Source organism: Cibotium barometz, chromosome 63 (genome assembly GCF_041138505.1).
Source record: "Cibotium barometz isolate CiBa-2024 chromosome 63, ASM4113850v1, whole genome shotgun sequence".
Classification (NCBI taxonomy): domain Eukaryota; kingdom Viridiplantae; phylum Streptophyta; class Polypodiopsida; order Cyatheales; family Cibotiaceae; genus Cibotium; species Cibotium barometz.
The window spans coordinates 12,054,789-12,075,805 of record NC_141108.1 but is presented as its reverse complement, the minus strand read 5'-3'; the positions used below and the strand labels follow the sequence as shown (position 1 = coordinate 12,075,805).

The 21,017-nt window shown below is 38.0% G+C and overlaps 1 protein-coding gene across 7 annotated transcripts; it reads right to left on the bottom strand.

Moving 5' to 3' along the window:
* Positions 1–2,803: 2,803 nt before the first annotated feature.
* On the bottom strand, positions 2,804–10,509 carry LOC147603695 (calcium-transporting ATPase, endoplasmic reticulum-type-like). Of its 7 annotated transcripts, none has more exons than XM_086796418.1 (10): positions 10,221–10,438; positions 9,279–9,443; positions 7,369–8,800; positions 7,176–7,275; positions 6,903–7,024; positions 6,322–6,600; positions 5,781–6,164; positions 5,486–5,595; positions 4,262–4,490; positions 2,804–4,114 (listed from the first exon to the last, which is right to left on the bottom strand). In XM_086796418.1, the coding sequence occupies exons 3-10, from the start codon at positions 8,773–8,775 to the stop codon at positions 3,542–3,544; spliced, it is 3,204 nt and encodes a 1,067-aa protein (XP_086652544.1). In that variant the 5' UTR covers positions 8,776–8,800; positions 9,279–9,443; positions 10,221–10,438; the 3' UTR covers positions 2,804–3,541. The 7 variants fall into 7 exon arrangements, with proteins under 7 accessions (XP_086652544.1, XP_086652542.1, XP_086652539.1 ...); XM_086796416.1 differs by having other exon boundaries at positions 7,369–8,928; positions 10,221–10,358; XM_086796413.1 differs by having other exon boundaries at positions 7,369–9,443; positions 10,221–10,509.
* Between the last annotated feature and the right edge of the window lie 10,508 nt (positions 10,510–21,017).

The window sequence follows — 21,017 nt, the reverse complement described above, 5'->3', positions numbered from 1 at the left end:
ACATACATGGAAGATTAAAACACTAGTTTTACATCCACCCCCCAACCAGTGTTCATGATGTATGGCCCATTGTAAAGGGCACCTCCTTGAAAATTGGGGAAGTACAAAAGTTTATTCGTGCAGGTTTTGATATCGGTATTTCACTTGAGGATCTCCCAACATCCACAACTTCACACGGTGAGAGTGACCTTCTTGGGAAAAAAAGGCATAAGTTTCTCTATAGAAGAGGTATATCTAAAGCTGCATTAGTAAGCATTGGACATGAAAGCAGAAATTGTTGGTGGAGTTGGATACAAGGCTGGTGGTGTCAAAGAAATGTTTTATGTGAAAACAAAGAATGCTGATGGACAGGGGATGCCACCATTTGAAGTGATAATACAGAAGCAACCTTTCTATTTATGTGGTGCATTTATGGAAAGGATAAACAACAAAAAGACATATCTTGCTTGCAAGCATATAAATTTTGTATTTTTGATGGTGCTTGGACAAGATGTGAATAACATTATACACATCCATCAAGCAAAAATAGCTCAACATGTTTTAAAGGACATGCTCACAAAAGCTATAAGGAGCTACCCTTCCACTTCACATTAGGCCAGAGTTCCTTTGCCTCCTTTTATGTTGTACTCCTTCTTAGTGGACCAGGAATACCTAGTATAGCACTATTTTGTGATGGTAGAAATACCAACATAAGCATCTCCATGTGGTAGAAATTTTAACTTTTTGAAGCTATCATGAAATCCCATGTGTCTTAGATTCTCCTAAAACTAACACTATAATGTTACTTGTTCTTGCCTCAGTATTATCATTGTGGTATATTTTTTATGTTGTATTATTTGTAAAATGCTTGTCAATTCATGATCAACTTGTTATTTGATGTTAGTAAATATGGTTAGTTTAGTATTCCTTTATGATTAATTACTATATTTGTACATATCCATACATCTTTTGGATCACTCTTGCTCGCTCACACACTAGTAAGTTATCAATAACCCAATCTACTCGTCACTAACTCGTGCTCGCTCCACAGACGCACCCGTGGTATTGGACGCCAAGGACTTTATACGTGGAGTCATGTCTTGGATGCTACTATCCCCATGTGCTCAAAGGAGAGCCTACATGACTCTGTGGTTGAAAAATAGTGTCCATCTGTGCTTATGCTTAATCATAGGGTATGTTAGCCTAGGAGCTTTATACAAGCTATATGCAAAGGAGTCAAAGTGTGAAATTTTCAAGCAAGAATTTTTGTATCTACTCCTGTATTTGGGTCATATCGTCATAGTTGATGGTGTGAGGATTGATCCAAATATCCATAGACAATTAGGCATGTGAAATTATTCCTTGGTTTCTTTTTCAAGATGTTCATGAAGGCTTATGCCAAGATTGTTACCCCCTAACTCAGCTTTTAAAGGGGTTGAGAAGTAAGAAAGGCAAGTTAAGTCCTCATGTGGTTTGAAGTAACAAGCTGGATCAGCCTATTAGAGCACTGAAAGAGCTAGTTACGTCAACAAATGCGCTGCAGATCATGGATCCTAATAAACATTTTGTGGTTGAAACGGATGCTAGTGATTATGCAATAGGTGTTGCCCAATTCCTAAGATGGGAGGCCCATAGCCTTTAAAAGCGAGAAGCTTTCAGAGACACAGATGAGATATCCTAGCCAAGAAAAAGAGCTTCTGGTCCATGTGATGAAAATCTAGAGATGCTATTCATACGGGTCTCGATTTGTAGTCTGGACAAATCACCATTCATTGAAGTATATTTGTGATCAGCCCGATCTCCATTCGTTGAAGTATATTTATGATTGGCCCAACATGAGAGATAGGAAGGCCAGATCTCCATTCGTTGAAGTATATTTATGATTGGCCCAACATGAGAGATAGGAAGGCCAGATGGGTTGACCTTATGCAAGCGTTACTCCCAAGGGAACACCAATCAGGTTGCTGATGCCCTTAAGTGGAGCCATGTCTCGGATGCTACTTTCCCCATGTGCTGGGGCGTGAGCATGAATGGCTCTATGGTTAGACAGTGAGCTAGATGCCAGTGTCTATGTATGAATGGCTCTATGGTTAGACACTGAGCTAGATGCCAGTGTCTATGTTTGTTTTTCCTACTGGTTTATGCTTAATCACAGGGGGGACTTTACATGGCCCCCCTTCTTCGTATTCTGCAATGGGGGCCGCAGCAAGGAAGCCTACCTGTGTGCAGGTGAAAGGGGTGGGGTGCTCACGCCATGGAGAAAGAGAGAGAGTTCAGCGAGCCATCGCACCTCCATTAGAGCTCGAAAACAGCCAACGGCCATGAGTAGTAAGGGCAAGCCTTCTTTGCCCAACACCGGACGTTTGTAAATCGGGCCTAAGCAATCGATCATACTGAGTCATCTCATACAAACGCGTGAATCAGTGGCTTCCATGGCGGTATGGCTCTCTTCAATCCATTGAAGTTCTCTCCCCGGCTAAGATGTCCATATCTAATGCAGTTTGCTGCCATGGTAAGAAGAGATCTGTCCGCTTTAACTGTGTATGATGGCAATGTATGCATTCATATCTCCCAAACCTAGTACATTTCCCTTCCATCTGAATTCTCCAGCACAAGTCCATTATAGACACATAAACCCCTGTAGGATCTGTAGCATCTTACTCACAAAAGCAAACCCTTGGCATCTCTTCTAATCATGCATGCAACACCATCACAGAGCTTACTTTGTTGAGGTTGCTGTTGTGGGTTGCGGTTGCGGAGCAAGGGCTTCCCCATTTGGGGGGGGGGGAGAGAGAGAGAGAAAGGACTAACAAATGGTATGCAATTTTCACTTAACATTAGATACTTTTTTATTAGGGAACAAGACTCTTTGTCATGTAAAAGAAGCTTTGTTTGGTGTAAATACAAAGAGAACACACCCCCCCTCTATTGTCCTGAGGTTAACCAAAAACAGTGTAAGCTTTGGTAATGCCTGAGAAGCATTTGATGCATACATACCTGTAGCATAGGAGGTACCTTGCATGCATTCTTATCTTCTTCAATCCTTCACAGTTCAGTATGAAGGCGACACATGGCTCATCAAGGCATTTGCAACAGCCAACCTATACATTAAAGAATTTGATGCAGAAGGAACAATCCTTGTGACAAATACCGCTATTTTGTGAACCCTTCTCATAAAAGGGCCTCACAGATGTTATTTGTTTTAAGGCTGGTTTCACCACCACCTTTGCCTGTCAGCAGAGCCGGTGTGAATTGGTAACCTCGCCCATCAAAACTACCTGCCCCATTGCATGGGTGGGGAATGTTGTTGTGTAACCCGCTTAGTGTGTAGCTTTTGGTTGGATGAAATCCACCCCTTCATTAGAGTAGCAAGTGCTGCCATAAGCTGTAGGTCATGCCATGGCATGCCTCAATCAGCCCTCCATTCTTCTCTAGAGATTCCTATATTCCAATACACATGACTACATGCTATCAGCATAAATGACACGATAGTAGAATATCCGGCTTCCCTATGTCTCAGTTTGTCGGGCTCGGGCTTTTGATGAGCATATCTTGATCCACATCATGAAGATTTTACCTTTTTTGGCTGGCAAGTTGGTTGTGCCCACCTCCTGCCAATGGCCTTTAGAAATTCATCTATCAATATAACAGGTAAAGACACCACTAGGACCAAACACCATTCGCTGAAGGTGAGTGGGACGATGCCAAAGATGTTTGCAAGGAAGGGCACATAGAGTATCAAAATATGGAGCCCGAAAGATGCTGACATGGCCAGAAGAAGCCAAGGGTTGGCCCAAGGAGGCATGGCTAGAAGGCTGCCATCTTCAGACAAGGCATTCAGTGAGTTGAACATCTCAATGGCAACAAGTACAGAGAGTGAAAGAGTCGTGGCTTTGACTTTTCCAGTTGTGAAGTAATCACACGGATTGTCGGTGAAAGTTAGAGTCTTGGATCCTGCTGTGAATGGAGAAACCTTGAAACCATCCCAACTGTGGCATTCCCCCCATCTTGTCAGCTGAGCGAAGCTAACCAATGTATGCCCATCATCAGAAATGTCAAGCCCCAAGAAGGAACCATGTGTATACCATATGACAAATATCCCGACTGTGGCCAACCCAACATACAAACCAACAACCTGCAATCACAAACATGGAAGAAGGGTGATTGCACTGGTTAATATTGCCACAAACAAGAGAGATGGCAACCCAAGCCAATGGGCACCTCAGACACTAAAGAAATACATGTGAAAACTAAAGTCATAACTTAAGCTTATAGCTCATACCAAGTATCTAAAGAAAATCCATGCATTGATCAGCATATCGTGTTTAGTCCGAGGAGGTTTTTTCATAATGTACATGTCTGGGGGGTTAAATCCGAGTGCTGTTGCTGGTGGTCCATCTGTTACAAGGTTTACCCATAAAAGTTGAACTGGAATCAAACTCTCCGGTAGGCCTAATGCGGCTGTTAGAAAAATGGAGACCACTTCACCGATATTGGAAGAGATCATGTACCTGCAGTATACAAATTTAAAAGGCAGTTTTGAGAACTATACCAGTAATCAGCTTAATTGTGTGTTCTTTGATTTTTTGACATAATAATAGGGACCAAGCGTATTGAAGCGATTATATCCACCACCTTTCTTGACAAGTGGAGATAGGAGTTTAGGTTTTCTCTATAGACGACATCGGCATCCCATTTTCTTATCTGGATCTGTCTGAGTAGCATCATTGTCTTTTCGTCTAGTGTTATATACCTTGGCATGGACCAAGTAAGGGATAGGGTTAATACTCTATGGATCATGCAATGGGTTAGAGAGTCTTTTATACCTTTCCAAAACATTTTGCACAGGGGGTTACAGGTCCTAAAAAACAAAACAAAAGCCTTATGCACCATTTGTACACTCAAAACCTTGGGCATTAACGCAGTACCCAAGTTTGAAGTGCTACAGTGTCAGGGCCCGAGGCCCAAGACACAACTTCATGTTTCATGTAAATCCATGATTCAAACTTCATAAACAAAGTGAAGAACCAAGTGACAGTAATGGTAAAGCCATGATTTGGAACCCTTGGGCATGGTCCAACCCCTCCCCCCTTTAAACTTGAAAAATGGGCCTTCACATAACCTTCACCCTTGCTACCACATGTAACATTTCCAAAAAAAATCAAAGTCTGAACCCCCCATATTTTGCTTGGGGAGTGACATGGCTCCACAAGGTGCACCTAGAGCAAGCCCTTGTACATTCCATGCCAGCTAAATGAAGCACCCTCGTACAACAAGGACCAACCTACATCCAAAGCACCAGTCATGCTGCACATACATATGCATAAAAAACACAAGGAAAGCAGTTGAGGGACTCATCAACCCAACCGAAGTCCCGACAACTACAGACCACCCCCAAGCACAGGAGAGATAGGAAGGGTGAATACTCTACATTCCAAAACAAAAATGAATGAAACGAGACCAATCTTAATCTTTGTTTATGATTGAAGGGACAGTAAGAGAATACCGGATAAAAGCCTTCATGTTGCTGTAAATGGAGCGACCCTCAGCTACTGCAGCAACAATAGTGCTGAAATTGTCATCAGCCAAAACCATATCTGCCGCTTCCTTGGCCACCTACATGCATCCACGACCAACATCCTCAAGCATTTTATCATTGCAAGGTAGCTTTTTCTTTGAGATATTATTATGACTTCCACTTACACACGTATAAATATGCATAATTGAGCCACGCGAGCTTACTACGTACATGACATGAGACTGAGTGTGCATAAAATGAGCTAATCGTGTGTTTAGAATACCTCTGTTCCAGAGATGCCCATGGCCACACCAATGTCAGCAAGCTTTAAGGCAGGTGCATCATTCACACCATCTCCAGTCATCGCCACTACTTCACCTGCATCCCTCAGCATTCTGACAATATCCTGCTTATGCTTCGGTTCAGCTCTAGAAAAAACTCGCCCGCCTGAACCAGCCAGGATTTCAGACCGTTGCTCTGAGGGCAGATCCAAAAAGTCCTTTCCAGTGAAACTCTGCATGCTCAGATCCTCATTGTCATTGAATATCCCAATCTCTTTGCAAATAGCTTCTGCAGTGTTCTTGTTATCCCCTGTGATCACCATCACTCTGATACCAGCTTCTCTGCAATCATTGATTGCTTGAGGAACTTCTGCACGAGGAGGGTCCTGCATAAGTTGAAAAGAAGTCTTACTTCAATATCCAAACCTTTCCACATGAAGCCATGATTCAAGCACCTAAAGAAAACTGAAAAACAACAATAGGCATTGCCATGGCTTTTGAAATAGTATAAGAGTAATGCAAGCTTAGCGTTTTAACACTTACTCTTAACCCCAGAATCCCCACAAAGACAAGGTCACTCTCAATGATGGTATAGTTAACTGGTTCCTGTAATTGTATGTGAGCAGGATGCTTTTCACCATCATAATCAGAGAACTCTTTGAGATCCTCTTTGTATGCCAAAGCCAGGCACCTCAATGCCTTTGAAGTCATACTGTGCATCTTACTTAGCAACAAATCTCGAGATTCTTGATTCATTGGGACCACACTTCCATCAGCCAACTGAACGAACAAGCTTCTCTCCAAAATATTCTCCACGGCGCCCTTCAATACACATTAAAAGACATTACTTTCATGGCATGCATAATGCATATATCCAAGGCTCATGAATGGGGGAAAAAAAAAAGTAGTCCATACATAAGTGCATTACATGGAAGATGATATATATACATGCATATGCATACATGCACATGTATGTATGCATGTGTGTGTGTGTGCACAAAACATGAAATTTGGAGACCTGTTTTTTATTATCCTCCACATGGAGGTAATATGCGGGTTTGCTTAGAAGTAAGCCCCCTAGATCCTTTGAATAAGAAGGTTTAGAGGCTACATGCATAGTATACCTTTACAAGAAGCTTGTTGCCTCCATTTCGGGTATGGACAATCACGCCCATTGACTTCCGGACCCTATCAAATTCTAAAAGTGCCACACGCGTTCTTCTTTGACCCCACCAGTCACAGCACGCTGCAAAATTCAGAAATGCAACTACTTAATCCATATGGGCATTGGTATCCTAAATACATGCATTTATCTACCTATGAAGGGGTAATCAAAACCTACATAGTTCTTCGAGATACCAGTTGCTCTGAATAAATCCTCAAGCAAAACTGCCCACCTAGTTTGAACTTGTGGTCGTTATGTCGGTTTAGCACAGATTGTTGCTCCAGCTTATATAATGGTTCAGAGTCAGGAATGCCCATTTTCTCTACGAAAACCTGCATATGCAATGTAGATCATCATTAGCATGAAGCTCATAACAGAATTGGTACTTTATACTCCAAGTTGCTTTTGAGGGGAAGTAAGTGTACCTTGAGAGCTGCTTCCGTAGGCATGCCAGTGGCCCGGAACTGATTTGATTTATACTCAACTTCAGCGTCATTACACAAGGCAGCAATCTCTGCCATGCATTGCATGTTAGGGTCCATCTTGCCTTTACACCACCCCAGGATTCCACCTTCCATCGGATTGTATGTGGTACCCTCCACCTGATATTCTCTAATGAAACCTGGGCTGTGCCCATTGGCCACAAACTCTGTAACAGACATCTGGTTGGTGGTAAGGGTGCCCGTTTTATCGGAGCAGATAACCGTGGTGCAGCCAAGGGTCTCAACACTCGGAAGCTTGCGGACAATGGCATTTTTCTGTGCCATTTTTCTTGTGCCCAATGCCAAGCATGTGGTGATCACAGCCGGCAAACCCTCGGGGATGGCAGCCACGGCTAGTGCCACTGCAATCTTCAGATAGTATGTGCATTTGTCGATGGAAAATGTGATGTTGATGGGCCATCCATCCACCACATCCCATGTTAGAAAATGCTTGTAGTTGATGACCCATACCAAGAAGCAGATGGTCCCAATGGACTTTGTGAGGGTTTCTGCAAACTCATCTAGCTTCTTCTTCAATGGTGTGTCCTGGTCTTCCATGGCAGCTTCTTGTATTTGGGCTTGGATATGGCCGATTTCTGTGGCCATCCCGATGCCTGTGACAATGCCAGTGCAGCCACCATGGACTACGGTGGTGCCAGCAAATAGCATGCATTCTTTGCCTTGGATTTCTATGTCATCTGATATGGTGGGCATGCTACTTTTGAGCACTGCCATGCTCTCTCCAGTGAGAGAGCTTTGCTCTACTCTGAGTGTAGATGTAGTCAGTTTTGCGATTCTAATGTCTGCAGGGATCTTATCCCCTACTCTCAACTCCACAATATCTCCGGGAACGAGCTCTCGTGCTGGCAATTCTGATATTAGATGATCCTCTCTTATAACTCTAGCCTTATCTGGCTGCAATTCCTTCAAAGCTTGAAGGGCACTTTCAGCATTGCTTTCTTGCCATATACCCACCAAGGCATTCAAAACCAATATGGCCAAGATGACCAGGGGCTCAACATAGGCAGAAATGCCAGAATCAACATCAGTGTGGCTGTACCGGCCCTCAAACAGAACCAAGATAAAGGAAACCATGGCAGCAGCAAGAAGGATTTTTACCAATGTGTCATCAAACTGCTCCAGGAGAAGCTTCCAGATGGGCTTTCCCTTTTGTTTCTCTAGCTCATTCCATCCAAATTTCTCTCTTCTCTTTTCAACATCAACATCACCAAGCCCACATGCAATGTCGACCTTGTACTCATGCATGCACTGGTCTACAGATCTAGCCCAAGCTGGATAAGCTTTCTGGGTTGCCAATTTTGGTGTAGATTCTGCTTTCTGTGATGCCATTGTTTGCTTTACCTGACACTCAAATCTACTCAAATGCTAATTTGCAGAATAAACCTCTTTGCAAATATTAAATACTTGCTCATACGTATCAAATCGGAAAAAAATCTGCTTATTTGATGCCAGTGCTTATGCTGATGTGCAAATTAAAACCCTCTGCAAGCATGAAGTAGCATGTTAATCTGCATTTGGATGCTAATTCTTCTATTAATCACAAGTAATGTGCAGATTTGATACCTCTTCAACCATGAAAACCCAAGCTAATCTGCTGTTTGGATGCTGATTCTTCTCTTACCACATGCTAATGAGCATATTAAATCCCTTGGAAAGCATTGATCCAATGATGCTATTCTGCCTTTTTAATAATGCTAATTCTTCTCTTACCACGTGCTAATGTGCAGATTAAAGCGCTCTGCAAGGATTAATTAAACAGGTGCCCACACACATCTAATGTGCGCAGAAGTGATCTTTGTGCAAGAATTAAGCGCTGATCCAATCACACATACTTATAAACAGATCACAGCATAATGGGTCTGCAACATGAAGGATTAAGCCTCTGCCTGCTGGTGCTGGGGGCCTTCTGAGAAACTTCTGAGAAGCTTACTTAGCTTCTTAAAATTGCATTTTGCAGTAGCGCTTGGGAACCCAAAACCTTGATTTGAGTGCAAGATCTGAGAAATCAAACAACACAAACTTTAATCAACTGGAGGGCGGCATTTTTTTTGGACAAAATCCTTGAAACAAGAAAAGAAATGAAAAGAAACACAATGCGTTTAATTTCCCCTCCTCTTTTTTTGTGGGCAATCGTGCAAATAATGAGCAGCTCCTTCCACAAATTAATGAAAAGAAAAAGAAAATTCATGACTAACTAAATCCATGCTATTAAAAAAAAAGGACCAGTAATCCAGCACGAACATATTTTAACAGAAGTTTAATTAACTAATGGCAAAAGCTTCAAGCTATAAAGGACATTTTGGCAAGGATTAATCTGTTTGTTAATTAATAATTAGTGTGATTGAGCTATGTTACATTTTGGCAAGGATTAATCTGTTTGTTAATTAATAATTAGTGTGATTGAGCTATGTGAAGAGAATCCACAAAGTATCCCTACATGCTAGTGGCATAATTAATCTGTTTGTTAATTAACAATTAGTGTGATTGAGCTATGTGAAGAGAGTCCATTACATGTTAGTGGCATGATTAATGAGAAACACACATATAGGTTTAACCAAGCTATGTCACAATTTAATTAATATTAAACCATTTTGGAAAGGATTCTACTCTACCTGAAGCCAATAAAGAATCTGATTTGATTAGTTGATAAACTCACATGATTCATGATTAAAGATGATATTTGCCAAAATCAAGCTAATTAGCTAATAACTTATAAATGATGTGATACAAACTTGCATTACATTAAGCAATTTAATTGTCTTGTAAGTACACACCTTCCTTTAAAAGTGGAGAAGAGAGTGTTCCCTCTTGCCTTGGAAAAAGCTTCTTGTTGTAAACAAGAAAAGACTCCCCACTCAAAGCAATGGAACTTTGTAAGCATGAGACAAGGAGCTTGTCTTGTTATATGTATATATATATACATAGTCGCCATTTCATAGCTTTAAAAGTTATTAAAAAGGCATTACTGGTTTTCTTTAATGACAGTAATAATAATAATGTTTTTGTTCCTACTACCTATGCTTGCATGTTCATGTATGTATCTTAATGGACTTTGTGACAGTTGTTTATTTGTTGATGATTCATAAATTATGAAGAACAGCTTGATCTTTCTATAAACATGTGAATGCTAGATGTTCTCATCATTATTTGAATTCATTTATAGAGAGAGTGTGGACGATAGACATCGCGATCATAAGCATGACCATGTTTGGAATATGCTCTTAAATATATGTTTATGTGTATGATGTGTATGTGTGCGCGCGCACGCATGTGTGCGCACGTGAATGCATTCACACGATGTGTGTGTATGTGTGTTATACTTAGCAATTTATACACATGTTTGTATGTATATATGCTAGTCATTCTAGGACTAGTCTGCTCATACGTGTTGTGATGTGGATTAAGCAAATCAAGTCTAGACATGATAATAATACACATGAGAATGTCTAAAATATGCTCTCAAGTACATGTTTATGCATATGATATATCCAAGCTTAATATACATACATACATACAATATATGTGTGTATGTCTACTTACACACAACATATGAATGAATGAATGCATAGATGCATACATAGGCATCATATTATGACTAGGACATCATATTTCTTGTTTAAGGTCTACATCTAGCCCAACTACATTTTAGTATAAAAAGGAACTATTTATTCTCTCTACACCACTTTTTCTTTTGCTACTTGATGTTGGCATGACTACAAATCCCTTTCCTCTTTTTCCCTACCTCCCGCCCGCACTATCTAGATTCCAACAATCCTTGAACATGATTGCAATATACTCTATTTTTTGGCAAAATAGAGTGTATTCTGTTATCATGAAATATACTCTTTTACAAGACTTCATGCAACTTCCTATGGAGCTTCCTCCCCTTTTTCACCTCATCAAAGAATATAAATGATTGTGAACAACCCCTTGCTTGCAAATCCAATCAACCCATTACACTTCTTTGAACTTAGTTTATGGATCACTAACACAAAACCCTTCAAGTAACCCAATTAATTAATCAAATACTTAGTGATGTTTTTTGAATTTTAACCTAACTAGGTACACTTTTGGCCATCCTATCACCCTTACATTAGGTCTAAGTCTTGGACTACATATTTTATTGATATGATGTTAGTGGGTATTTGAATTTGGGTTGGGAATCAAAGCAAAGCTTAGTAAATCGTACACACAATTGTGTGATCAAAGCCACTCAACTTTGAACGGATTATGGCAACACCTACACGTAAAAAGAGAGGATATCATACGACTTAGCTAAGACTTTTGGAGCTTTTAGACTTCTAGTAACCCACTAAGACACCTTACATAGACTAATACATGATACCTCCCACTAAGACATCATATATTGAATGAATGACCATTCATTGATAAGAAAATTTATATTGTAAGGCACTAGGGTTGATAGCTCATTACACTATAATGTTAGGATGGATTGCACCGTTTTGTGCTGTCATATGTGGTTGCTTGAACCCCATTTTTTCTAGCCTTTGAATTTTCATACTAGCTTGCTAGTCAAAAATATGTACATACAGATGAATATCACTCATGCAAGATGTGGTAGAAATTGAAAACATGGGGAACATAATGGAAACAACATGATGTGTGCTCATTAGTCATTAAATATTGAGATTAAGAAAGAGAGAAGGGGGGAGGGGAAATGTCAAAGGTCATTTTGTCTTCTATATCGCATAGGTGGAGTTACAAAGTCATTCCCAATGACTCCATCTAAAGCACCCCTTTTTTTATATTTCATTCCATCACTTTCCCAATGAAATGTTTGGAACCTAAATCTGAGTTAGGGCATCCACCCTAGCCATCTAGGCATGTTTAATAGATCACTCACATAAGACTTGTAAATTAGCATATGAAGTTAAGCATCAATCAATGACATAACTTTTCATTTAGCATGGCTTTAAAAAATCAAGATAAGAGGAGCTAACCTTGATTTTCTATATGATAAATAGTTCATAGGCACAATGAATAATAGTATAGAATGTTATTTCTATATAGTGCTATCAAATTCTTAAGCATGTTTAGCAACATATAACCTGATAGACCAAGATGATGATGAATATAACAGTTTACTTGAAGGAGGCTAGACATTCTTAACTTGTTTTATCATTTTCCTACACAATCATCTCAAAATAGTTGTGATGGATTTAAAGCTTAAAACACCACAAAATTTAATAGATTATAGTATGTTTTCCCCCTTTTAATGTGTGGTATGCATCACTCATTCCTCTAAAAGATGACATTTTAACGTGTGGTATGCAGATCACTCATTCCTATAAAAATTGACATTTTTTATGTCTATAGAAAGGGAATTGATATGTTGAACTAAGTGTGAATAAAATGAATGTTGAATACTTAACATATAGGTGTGTAAGAAAAATACCTTACAATGATAGCTAACTCAATATATTTATCAATTTCACAATCATGATGAGTAAACTTTCCTGGACGATTTTTTATGAGTTTTATTTTAGCAAAGCCAAAATTGTGTTCCACATATTTTATAGCATAGCAAGAATAAAATCTTATAGGATAGGGTATGTTCATGAAGTTTACAATCTTCCAAGAAACTAAGGGTGAAGAGCCATGAATATTTACAAAACATTTGTTATTAAGAAATTACAAGAACCTACTCACACTTCACAATTACATCTTTAATAAGTGACTATGTGATAAATGTGAGAAAATGTGTCTTTATTCAACTTCGACTTGTTTGTAACATGCATGCCTTCCTCATGAATATAATTTTTTTTCACTTGACATACACAAAAGATCCCCCCCCCTTGTTTTGAATGGTCAATTAGTGTAATGGCTATATCTCTAAAGCTTGGATTATGCTTGACATATTTCAACATGCCACTATAATCATTATGCTTGACACATTTCAACATGCCACTATAATCATTACTACAATTAGGCTTAAGAAGCATGAGTGGGTGTTTCTTGCCATTTTTAATATAACAATATATTTGATAGTCCAATTCTTCCTTAAATGATAACAGCATATTTTGATGGTCCAATTCTTCCTTAAATGATAATAGCATATTCCAATTCTTCCTTAATTGATAAGGTCTAATAAATCTAAATTAAGGTCTTACTTGCATCCTTGTTATTACAGATAATGAGCTATGATGAATAAGGCCATGTCATAAGCCTTACATATCATGAATTGTTCCTTGTGAAGCTTCATAGCTAATCTATCATGCCAAAAGTCAAAGACATGCCAAAATAATGTTAAATGCTCTTTAAGTGGATCTTAGTAATCTAGCTAAGTATATGGATAAGATAATAATTTTTAGATGCTTTTTAATTGGATCTTAGTAATCTAGCTAATTTTATGATAAGATAATATTTGACTTATCCCCATTTGCTTTACCCTTTTTCTATCTTAACAAAGGTGCTTATTGGCACTATATCATAGAAAGTGTAACATGTTGATGATGTCTCAACTAATGTAGTCCAATTTTTTGTTAGAGTTGTGATCGCTAACATTTTATTTATATAGGTTTAAAACATTAGTTTGTGATGAAAAGAGCTATAACAATTTGTTACATTATTTTTTAAATTGTGAAGATTTTTAGAGTTGATAACATGTTGATGATATCATAAAAGCATAACACGTTGATGATGTGTGTAATGTAGTCTAGCTTTTTATTAGAGTTATGATGTCACTAAGATTTTATTTACATAGGTGTATAACATTAGTTTACGATGAAAAGCGATATAACAATTGTTACATTCTTTTTTGAATCATGAAGAGATATAACAATTGTTACATTCTTTTTTGAATCATGAAGATTTTTTGAGTTAATATATATTAACAAAGGTGCTTGTTAATATATATTAACAAAGGTGATTGTTGGCACTATGTCAAAGAAAGCATAACATGTTGATGATGTGTCAACTAATGTAGTCCAATTTTTTGTTGAGTTGAGATTGGTAACATTTTATTTATATAGGTGTTTAACATTAGTTTATGATGAAAAGAGCTACAAAAATTGTTACATTATCTTTGAGTTATTCTTTTTTGAATTGAAAAGATTTTAAGAGTTGATATATCATTATAATACATTATCTTTGAATGATTTTTTGAATTGAAAAGATTTTGAGAGTTGATATATCATTAAAATACATACACAAAGTTCCAAACCTTCCATATTATGTGAAGTTTTGGGCATATTTTGCATGTTATGTTGTGGGAGGGTTTTTTTTTCTTCTCTTTATCAAATTGTAGCAATACAAGTTGCTTCAACAATCTACAAACAAGTTGCTTCAGAGGAAATATCTCAAGACAGGATAGTAGTTGAAAAGAAATATCAAATTTAAAATAAGTCTTTAAAAATATTTAAGCTCTTTTCACATGAAAGTTTTATTTTGTGAGTTTTTGTGTAAGAAAAATACCTTACAATGATAGATAACTCAATATATTTATCAATTTCACAATCATGATGAGTAAACTTTCCTTGACGAATTTTTATGAGTTTTATTTTAGCAAAGCCAAAATTGTGTTCCACATATTTTTATAGCATAGCAAGAATAAAATCTTATAGGATAGGGTATGTTCATGAAGTTTACAACCTTCCAAGAAACTAAGGGTGATGAGTCATGAATATTTACAAAACATTTGCTATTAAGAAATTACGAGAACCTACTCACACTTCACAATTACATCTTTAATAAGTGACTGTGTGATAAATGTGAGAAAATGTGTCTTTATTCAACTTCGACTTGTTTGTAACATGCATGCCTTCCTCATGAATATAATTTTTTTTCACTTGACATACACAAGATCCCCCCCTTTGTTTTGAATGGTCAATTAGTATAATGGCTATATCGCTAAAGCTTGGATTATGCTTGGACACATTTCAACATGCCACTATAATCATTACTACAGTTAGGCTTAAGAAGCATGAGTGGGTGTTTCCGGCCATTTTTAATATAACAATATATTTGATAGTCCAATTGTTCCTTAAATGATGTGTCAACTGATGTAGTCCAAATTTTTTGTTAGAGTTGAGATTGGTAACATTTTATTTATATAGGTGTTTAACATTAGTTTAGATTGATGAAAAGAGTTACAACAATTGTTACATTATCTTTGAGTTATTCTTTTTTGAATTGAAAGGATTTTAAGAGTTGATATATCATTACAATACATTATCTTTGAATAATTTTTTGAATTGAAAAGATTTTGAGAGTTGATATATCATTAAAATACATACACAAAGTTCCCCCATGGCCAAACCTTCCAATGTGAAGTTTTGGGCATATTTTGCATGTTATGTTGTGGGAGGTTTTTTTTTTCTCTTTATCAAATTGTAGCAATATAAGTTGCTTCAACAATCTACACACAAGTTGCTTCAAAGGAAATATCTCAAGACAGGATAGTAGTTGAAAAGAAATATCAAATTTAAAATAAGTCTTTAAAAATATTTAAGCTCTTTTCACATGAAAGTTTTATTTTGTGAGTTTTTTAAAGTCAAACCGGCTTAAATAACGTATTTAAGTATACCAAAAAGTACATTATAAAAACTCTTTCATGTGTATACCATCAATGTGTACTTTTCATTTAAGCTATTTAGACATACTTTTTTACATAGTTCTCTTGAAAAATATAGATATAACAAGATCTTTAAGTCAAATTCGTATTATTGAAAATGAGAAATTTGTTAGGTACATGAATTTCCTTCCAAAATGTATATGCACGCTAACAAGACAACACTCACATAATTTCATAAAGTTTTGAGTTTCTTTTGGTTCTTATTTCTCAAAACTTTGAAGGTTAGACTTCAACCATTTTTTTGGCTCAAATACTAGACTAGTATCATGTTTATTCCAATACTAGGCATATTATAAGCATAGAAATTAAAGAAATTGATAATACTTCTTTTATGGTTTGCATTTCACCATCAAAATTTTAATTTATTTCATTCAACACATAGGTGATTGGGTGTTTTTAATATAGATTGAACTCTTTGGTGCTTTTTAAATAAATAAAGAATTGTTACATATTCATTTTTAATTTGATTACTAACACATCATATAGCCTTCTGCATTGGTGTGGTTAAATTAAGTATAAGCTTACTTTGAAACCCATTGCTACCCTAAAGGTTATGATAGATAGGAAATTGACTTATAATTGCAAGTTATTCTCTCTCTCTCTCTCTCTCTCTCACACACACACACACACACACACACACACACACACACACACACACAAACTTAAATTCCTTTTTATTTATATTTTCGTTTGAACCTGCACAATGGAGCCATGGGGAAGATGTGTGGTAGAGAGAATAATCTTAAAAGATCTTTTGTGTGTGTGTGTGTGTGTGTGTGTGTGTGTGTGTGTGTGTGTGTGTGTGTGTGTGTGTGAGTGAGAGAGAGAGAGAGAGAGAGAGAGAGAGAGAGAGAGAGAGAAAGTATGTGTATATGTATTTGTATGTGCATGAGTATATGTTTATATGTGTGTGTGTGTACGTGTGCATGTGTGCGTGTGTGTATGTTTATGTGTGTGTGTGTGTGTGTGCATGTGTGTTTATGCATACACCGTGTGCGCATGTGTACATGTGTGGGTGTGCATGCATGCATACATGCATGTGGGTGTCCATGTGTGCATGTGTGGCTATGCATGCGTGTATGTGTGCATGTGTGGGTGTGCGTGTGTGCATGTGTGCATGTGTGCATGTGTATGTGTGTGTGTGTGTGTGTGTATGTTTGTGTTGTTTCATCAAAAAAAGTGTGTCTATGTTTGTGTGTGTGCGTGCATGTGTTTGTGTGTATGTGTGTGTGTGTGTGCACACATGTGCATGTGCGCATATATTGAAATATATTATTTTCAAAGAAATTAAACTTTGCTAGATTGTGCTTAGGTTGTGACAATGCTAAATATTGTATCAACTCTCTCATGGATTCTATATTATTTTGAGAGAAATTAAACTCTGCTAGATTGTGCTTGGGTTGACATAATGCTAAATATTGTATTAACTCTCTCATAGATTCTAGGTCCATCTAATTGAATTGGTATAAGTGAGATATTGTTGATATAGGATCTTGTTTAGGCGCCTCCTATCTAGGTAACTATCTCATGGAGTCTAGGTCCATCTAATTAAATTGGTATAAGTGAGATACTGATGGTATAAGTGAGATAGTGATGGTATAGGATCTTGTTTAGGCTCTAGCTAACTCTCTCATAGAGTCTAGGTCCATCCAATCGAGATAGTATACGTGACATAGTGATGGTATAGGATCTTGTTTAGGCTCTAACTACCTCTGTTTTTATGGAATTTAGGTCCATCCAATTGAATTGGTATAAGTGAGATAGTGTTGGTTTAGGATGCTTTTTAGGATCCCCTATTGGGGATCTAGTGAACTCTTCATATTTTGTAGTTGCTGTGACCTATTCTATAGCTGCTCTAACTTATTTTGTAGCTACTCTTAACTATCTCATCCATTGTTTTAACACCTTTTGAGATTTCTTCCTAACATATTTTGGGAATCCTTCCTAGCTTAGATCTATTGTTGCTGACCTTTAATGAAAGTGGGACTTCCACAGGACTTCCATCCCTAGTTCGTTGTCTTGATCCTTCTCTTATTATGATGTGCTCTCCTTATGGTTAGCTATTTATGTTGAGCGTAATCCTTATGATATTATTGAGGGTCCAATGGCCTCTTTCTTCCTCATGGGGTAGTGATTTTGGGTCTATGCCTTTAGGTACTTAGCCTCCCTTTTTGTTTGTTTATTTCTAAGTAAGGCTCTTTCTAGTTGTTTGTTGATTTTTCATACAAGGATGTGGATTTAAGCATGAGTATCATCTCACAAAAGAAAAGAAAAAAAGATTTTGGTTCCATGCAAGGTCTGGAGTCACAATATGTTGGAGGTGATTTGAGCATGAAATGGTTGAAGGTGTGTTGAATTATCCAAACATCAGAAGTCCAAGAGCCATATATCACCTGAAGTGGAACCTTGTCATAGTTGTCTCCAGCTTATATTTTTTGGGGGGTAGCACACCGCGAGATGGGAGCCCTCCAAAATACTTCTCACCTCATATGGCTTATATTTTGGGGGGCATCACACCCAGATGGGAGCCCTCCAACTTACTTCTCACCTTATCTGGTACATATACATAAGAGACATGCTTAAACACTTTCAAGTGTGCCAAATGGGGTTTACTATAGCATCCAAGAAGGGTGGTGGTCATGCTCGTGGCAGTGGTGTGTTCCCTACTAGTTATTGTGATGTCATTGGTTATTCTTGGACAGCCCTCGCTACTATCTTTACATGGCTTGAATGTAGCATGGTGTTGGAGGCAATTCTTATGCAAAATGATGTACTAGATTATCCCATATGCGAAAACATGGGAAGTTAAAGTGCCATATATAAGCTAGAGTGGCATCTTGTCACTCTAGCCTATATATAGGCTAGAGTTTCATCTTGTCACTCTAGTCAAAGTGCCATATGTAGGCTAGAGTGTCATCTTGTACAATCATCTCCCTTGGCCACTATATATATATATATATATATATTGGGGGGTAGTAGCATATTGGGAGATGGGAGAGTTTGTTGTCCAAAAGGGGGCGGTGTGATCGTGATTGTGCTCATTCACATCCTTGTGGTGCATTGTTACTTGGCCATCTTGATTGCAACATGGTGATGTTTCTATGACTTCTCACATGATATTAGAGCTTGGGCTTGTGTTCCTTGGCTCAAACAAGGAGGACACCTTGAGTCCACAGCTACTTCATGGGATGTATGACCTTGATTTCTTAGGTCTGTTTGGCTTCATTCATTCTCTATTGCTTGATGATGGCTTCTTTCGCTCCCTTCACTTAGTGTTGATGTGGCCCACGAGTGTGGAAGTGATGTTGGGCATAGTTAAACTTAGGTTGACTTGCTTCTAGGTCTGTCCTCGGGCCTAGGCAATGGAGTTATCAATGTGGCATTGCTGGAGGTTTTTTACCAATGGTGAGGTTACGGATATTGGTGCAAATGAATTTTTTGGGTGGATAATGAATTTGCTTGGGTGGATACACATAAGGGTGATTAGTACATGCACTTGAATGGTGCAAGCACCTATCTACTTATATGCATCACAAAAGTAAAAACAATATGCAATGCAACTAAGAGTTTTTTTATAGGGGAGGGAATTTATCATCAAGGGTCTAACCATGTTGCACATAGTGCGTGAGGGATGTAGAACCATGAGAGTTTTTACACTACTTCCTCCACTATACAAGTATTGTTTGACATTTTATGCTTGTCCATCCAACACAAGCGACTTTGCTTAGACTCTTATGTATGTTTCTCTAGCACACACCCCTTGTACAATGATGAATAATGGGGAAATAAAGAAAACCATGACACAAATCATGTTTCTCTAGCACACACCCCTTGTACAATGATGAATAATGGGGAAATAAAGAAAACCATGACACAAATCATGTTATAAAGGCTGACTACCAAGACTACTCTCTCCATTGCATTTTAGGCTTTGAGCAGACTAAACTGTTTGGGTCTGCATAGTGAATGATTTCTATTCCCTTTCAAAGTTGAGTTGTTGATTATTGAGGACATTTGATGGTAAGCTATTGTATGTGTTTTCTAGAAGTGCGTTTGGATCATATCTTCAAAGGTTATATGGTGATAGTAGTAGTGACTAGGCAAGTCCTATAATTGGTAGTAGTAGAAAGCTATCTGGTCTCTAGATCTGGCCCTTCATTGAGATCAAAGACACAAAGTGTGATGTACCCCATGATGTTGGACATATATGGTCGATTAAGATAATGATAAGGTTGAGGAAGCATCAATCACGATGTGCCACAAAATCTGGGTCAGAGATGTCTTTCCACTATAGGATTAGGGAGAGTATGTAGGCCCTGAAGTCAAGGAAAGAAGACTGATGTACTTGTTTGGGGTTAGAGGTTAAACTCTGAACGCGACCACCTTCTGTCATGTGGCATGTAGGTGGGCTCAATCGTTGAAGATTGAGGTGAATTGGCATAAATGTTTGAGTTGTATTTATTTTCTCTCCACTCTGGTTGATCACCATAACGTTTTTCCTTCTGTATAATACTATCTTCATCTATTATTGTGAAGCCCCCTCACTTGTGTAGATCGATGTTCATTCCTCCACTTTAAAAAAAATCTATGAATGATAAAGGTAACCATTCTGATCTCTAGTAGTAGATCTACAAGATGGGATTTGAGAGATCGGCATCCCTTGCCACTATGTCCCATAGTGATTTAGCTTCTTGATGTTGGTTATAACTCCATGATGACATGTCTATTAACACGTGGTGCATAGTCCATTATTATCCTCTCAATATCATCCTTTAGCAAAGTCAGTATTCCCAAGGGATCATATGGGATCACATGTCTCATAGAAAGATTTGGCCTTTGATGAATAGTTATCCATGTGATGAAGTCATATTCCCAAGATTCTAAGGTACCAAATATGTTATCCCCAGGGTGATCTAACGTTTCTTTGCATATATGACACACTTTATCCTTGTGGTTGGAGTGACTAGGCTCATGATCT

Coding starts and splice junctions, on each gene's coding strand:
- LOC147603695 (XM_086796413.1), bottom strand. CDS start 8,775: ATGGCATCACAGAAAGCAGAATCTACACCAAAATTGGCAACCCAGAAA. Junction 7,025..7,175: donor CGACCACAAGTTCAAACTAG/GTGGGCAGTTTT, acceptor TGAATTTTGCAG/CGTGCTGTGACTGGTGGGGT. Junction 5,596..5,780: donor TGGGCATCTCTGGAACAGAG/GTATTCTAAACA, acceptor GGATGCATGTAG/GTGGCCAAGGAAGCGGCAGA.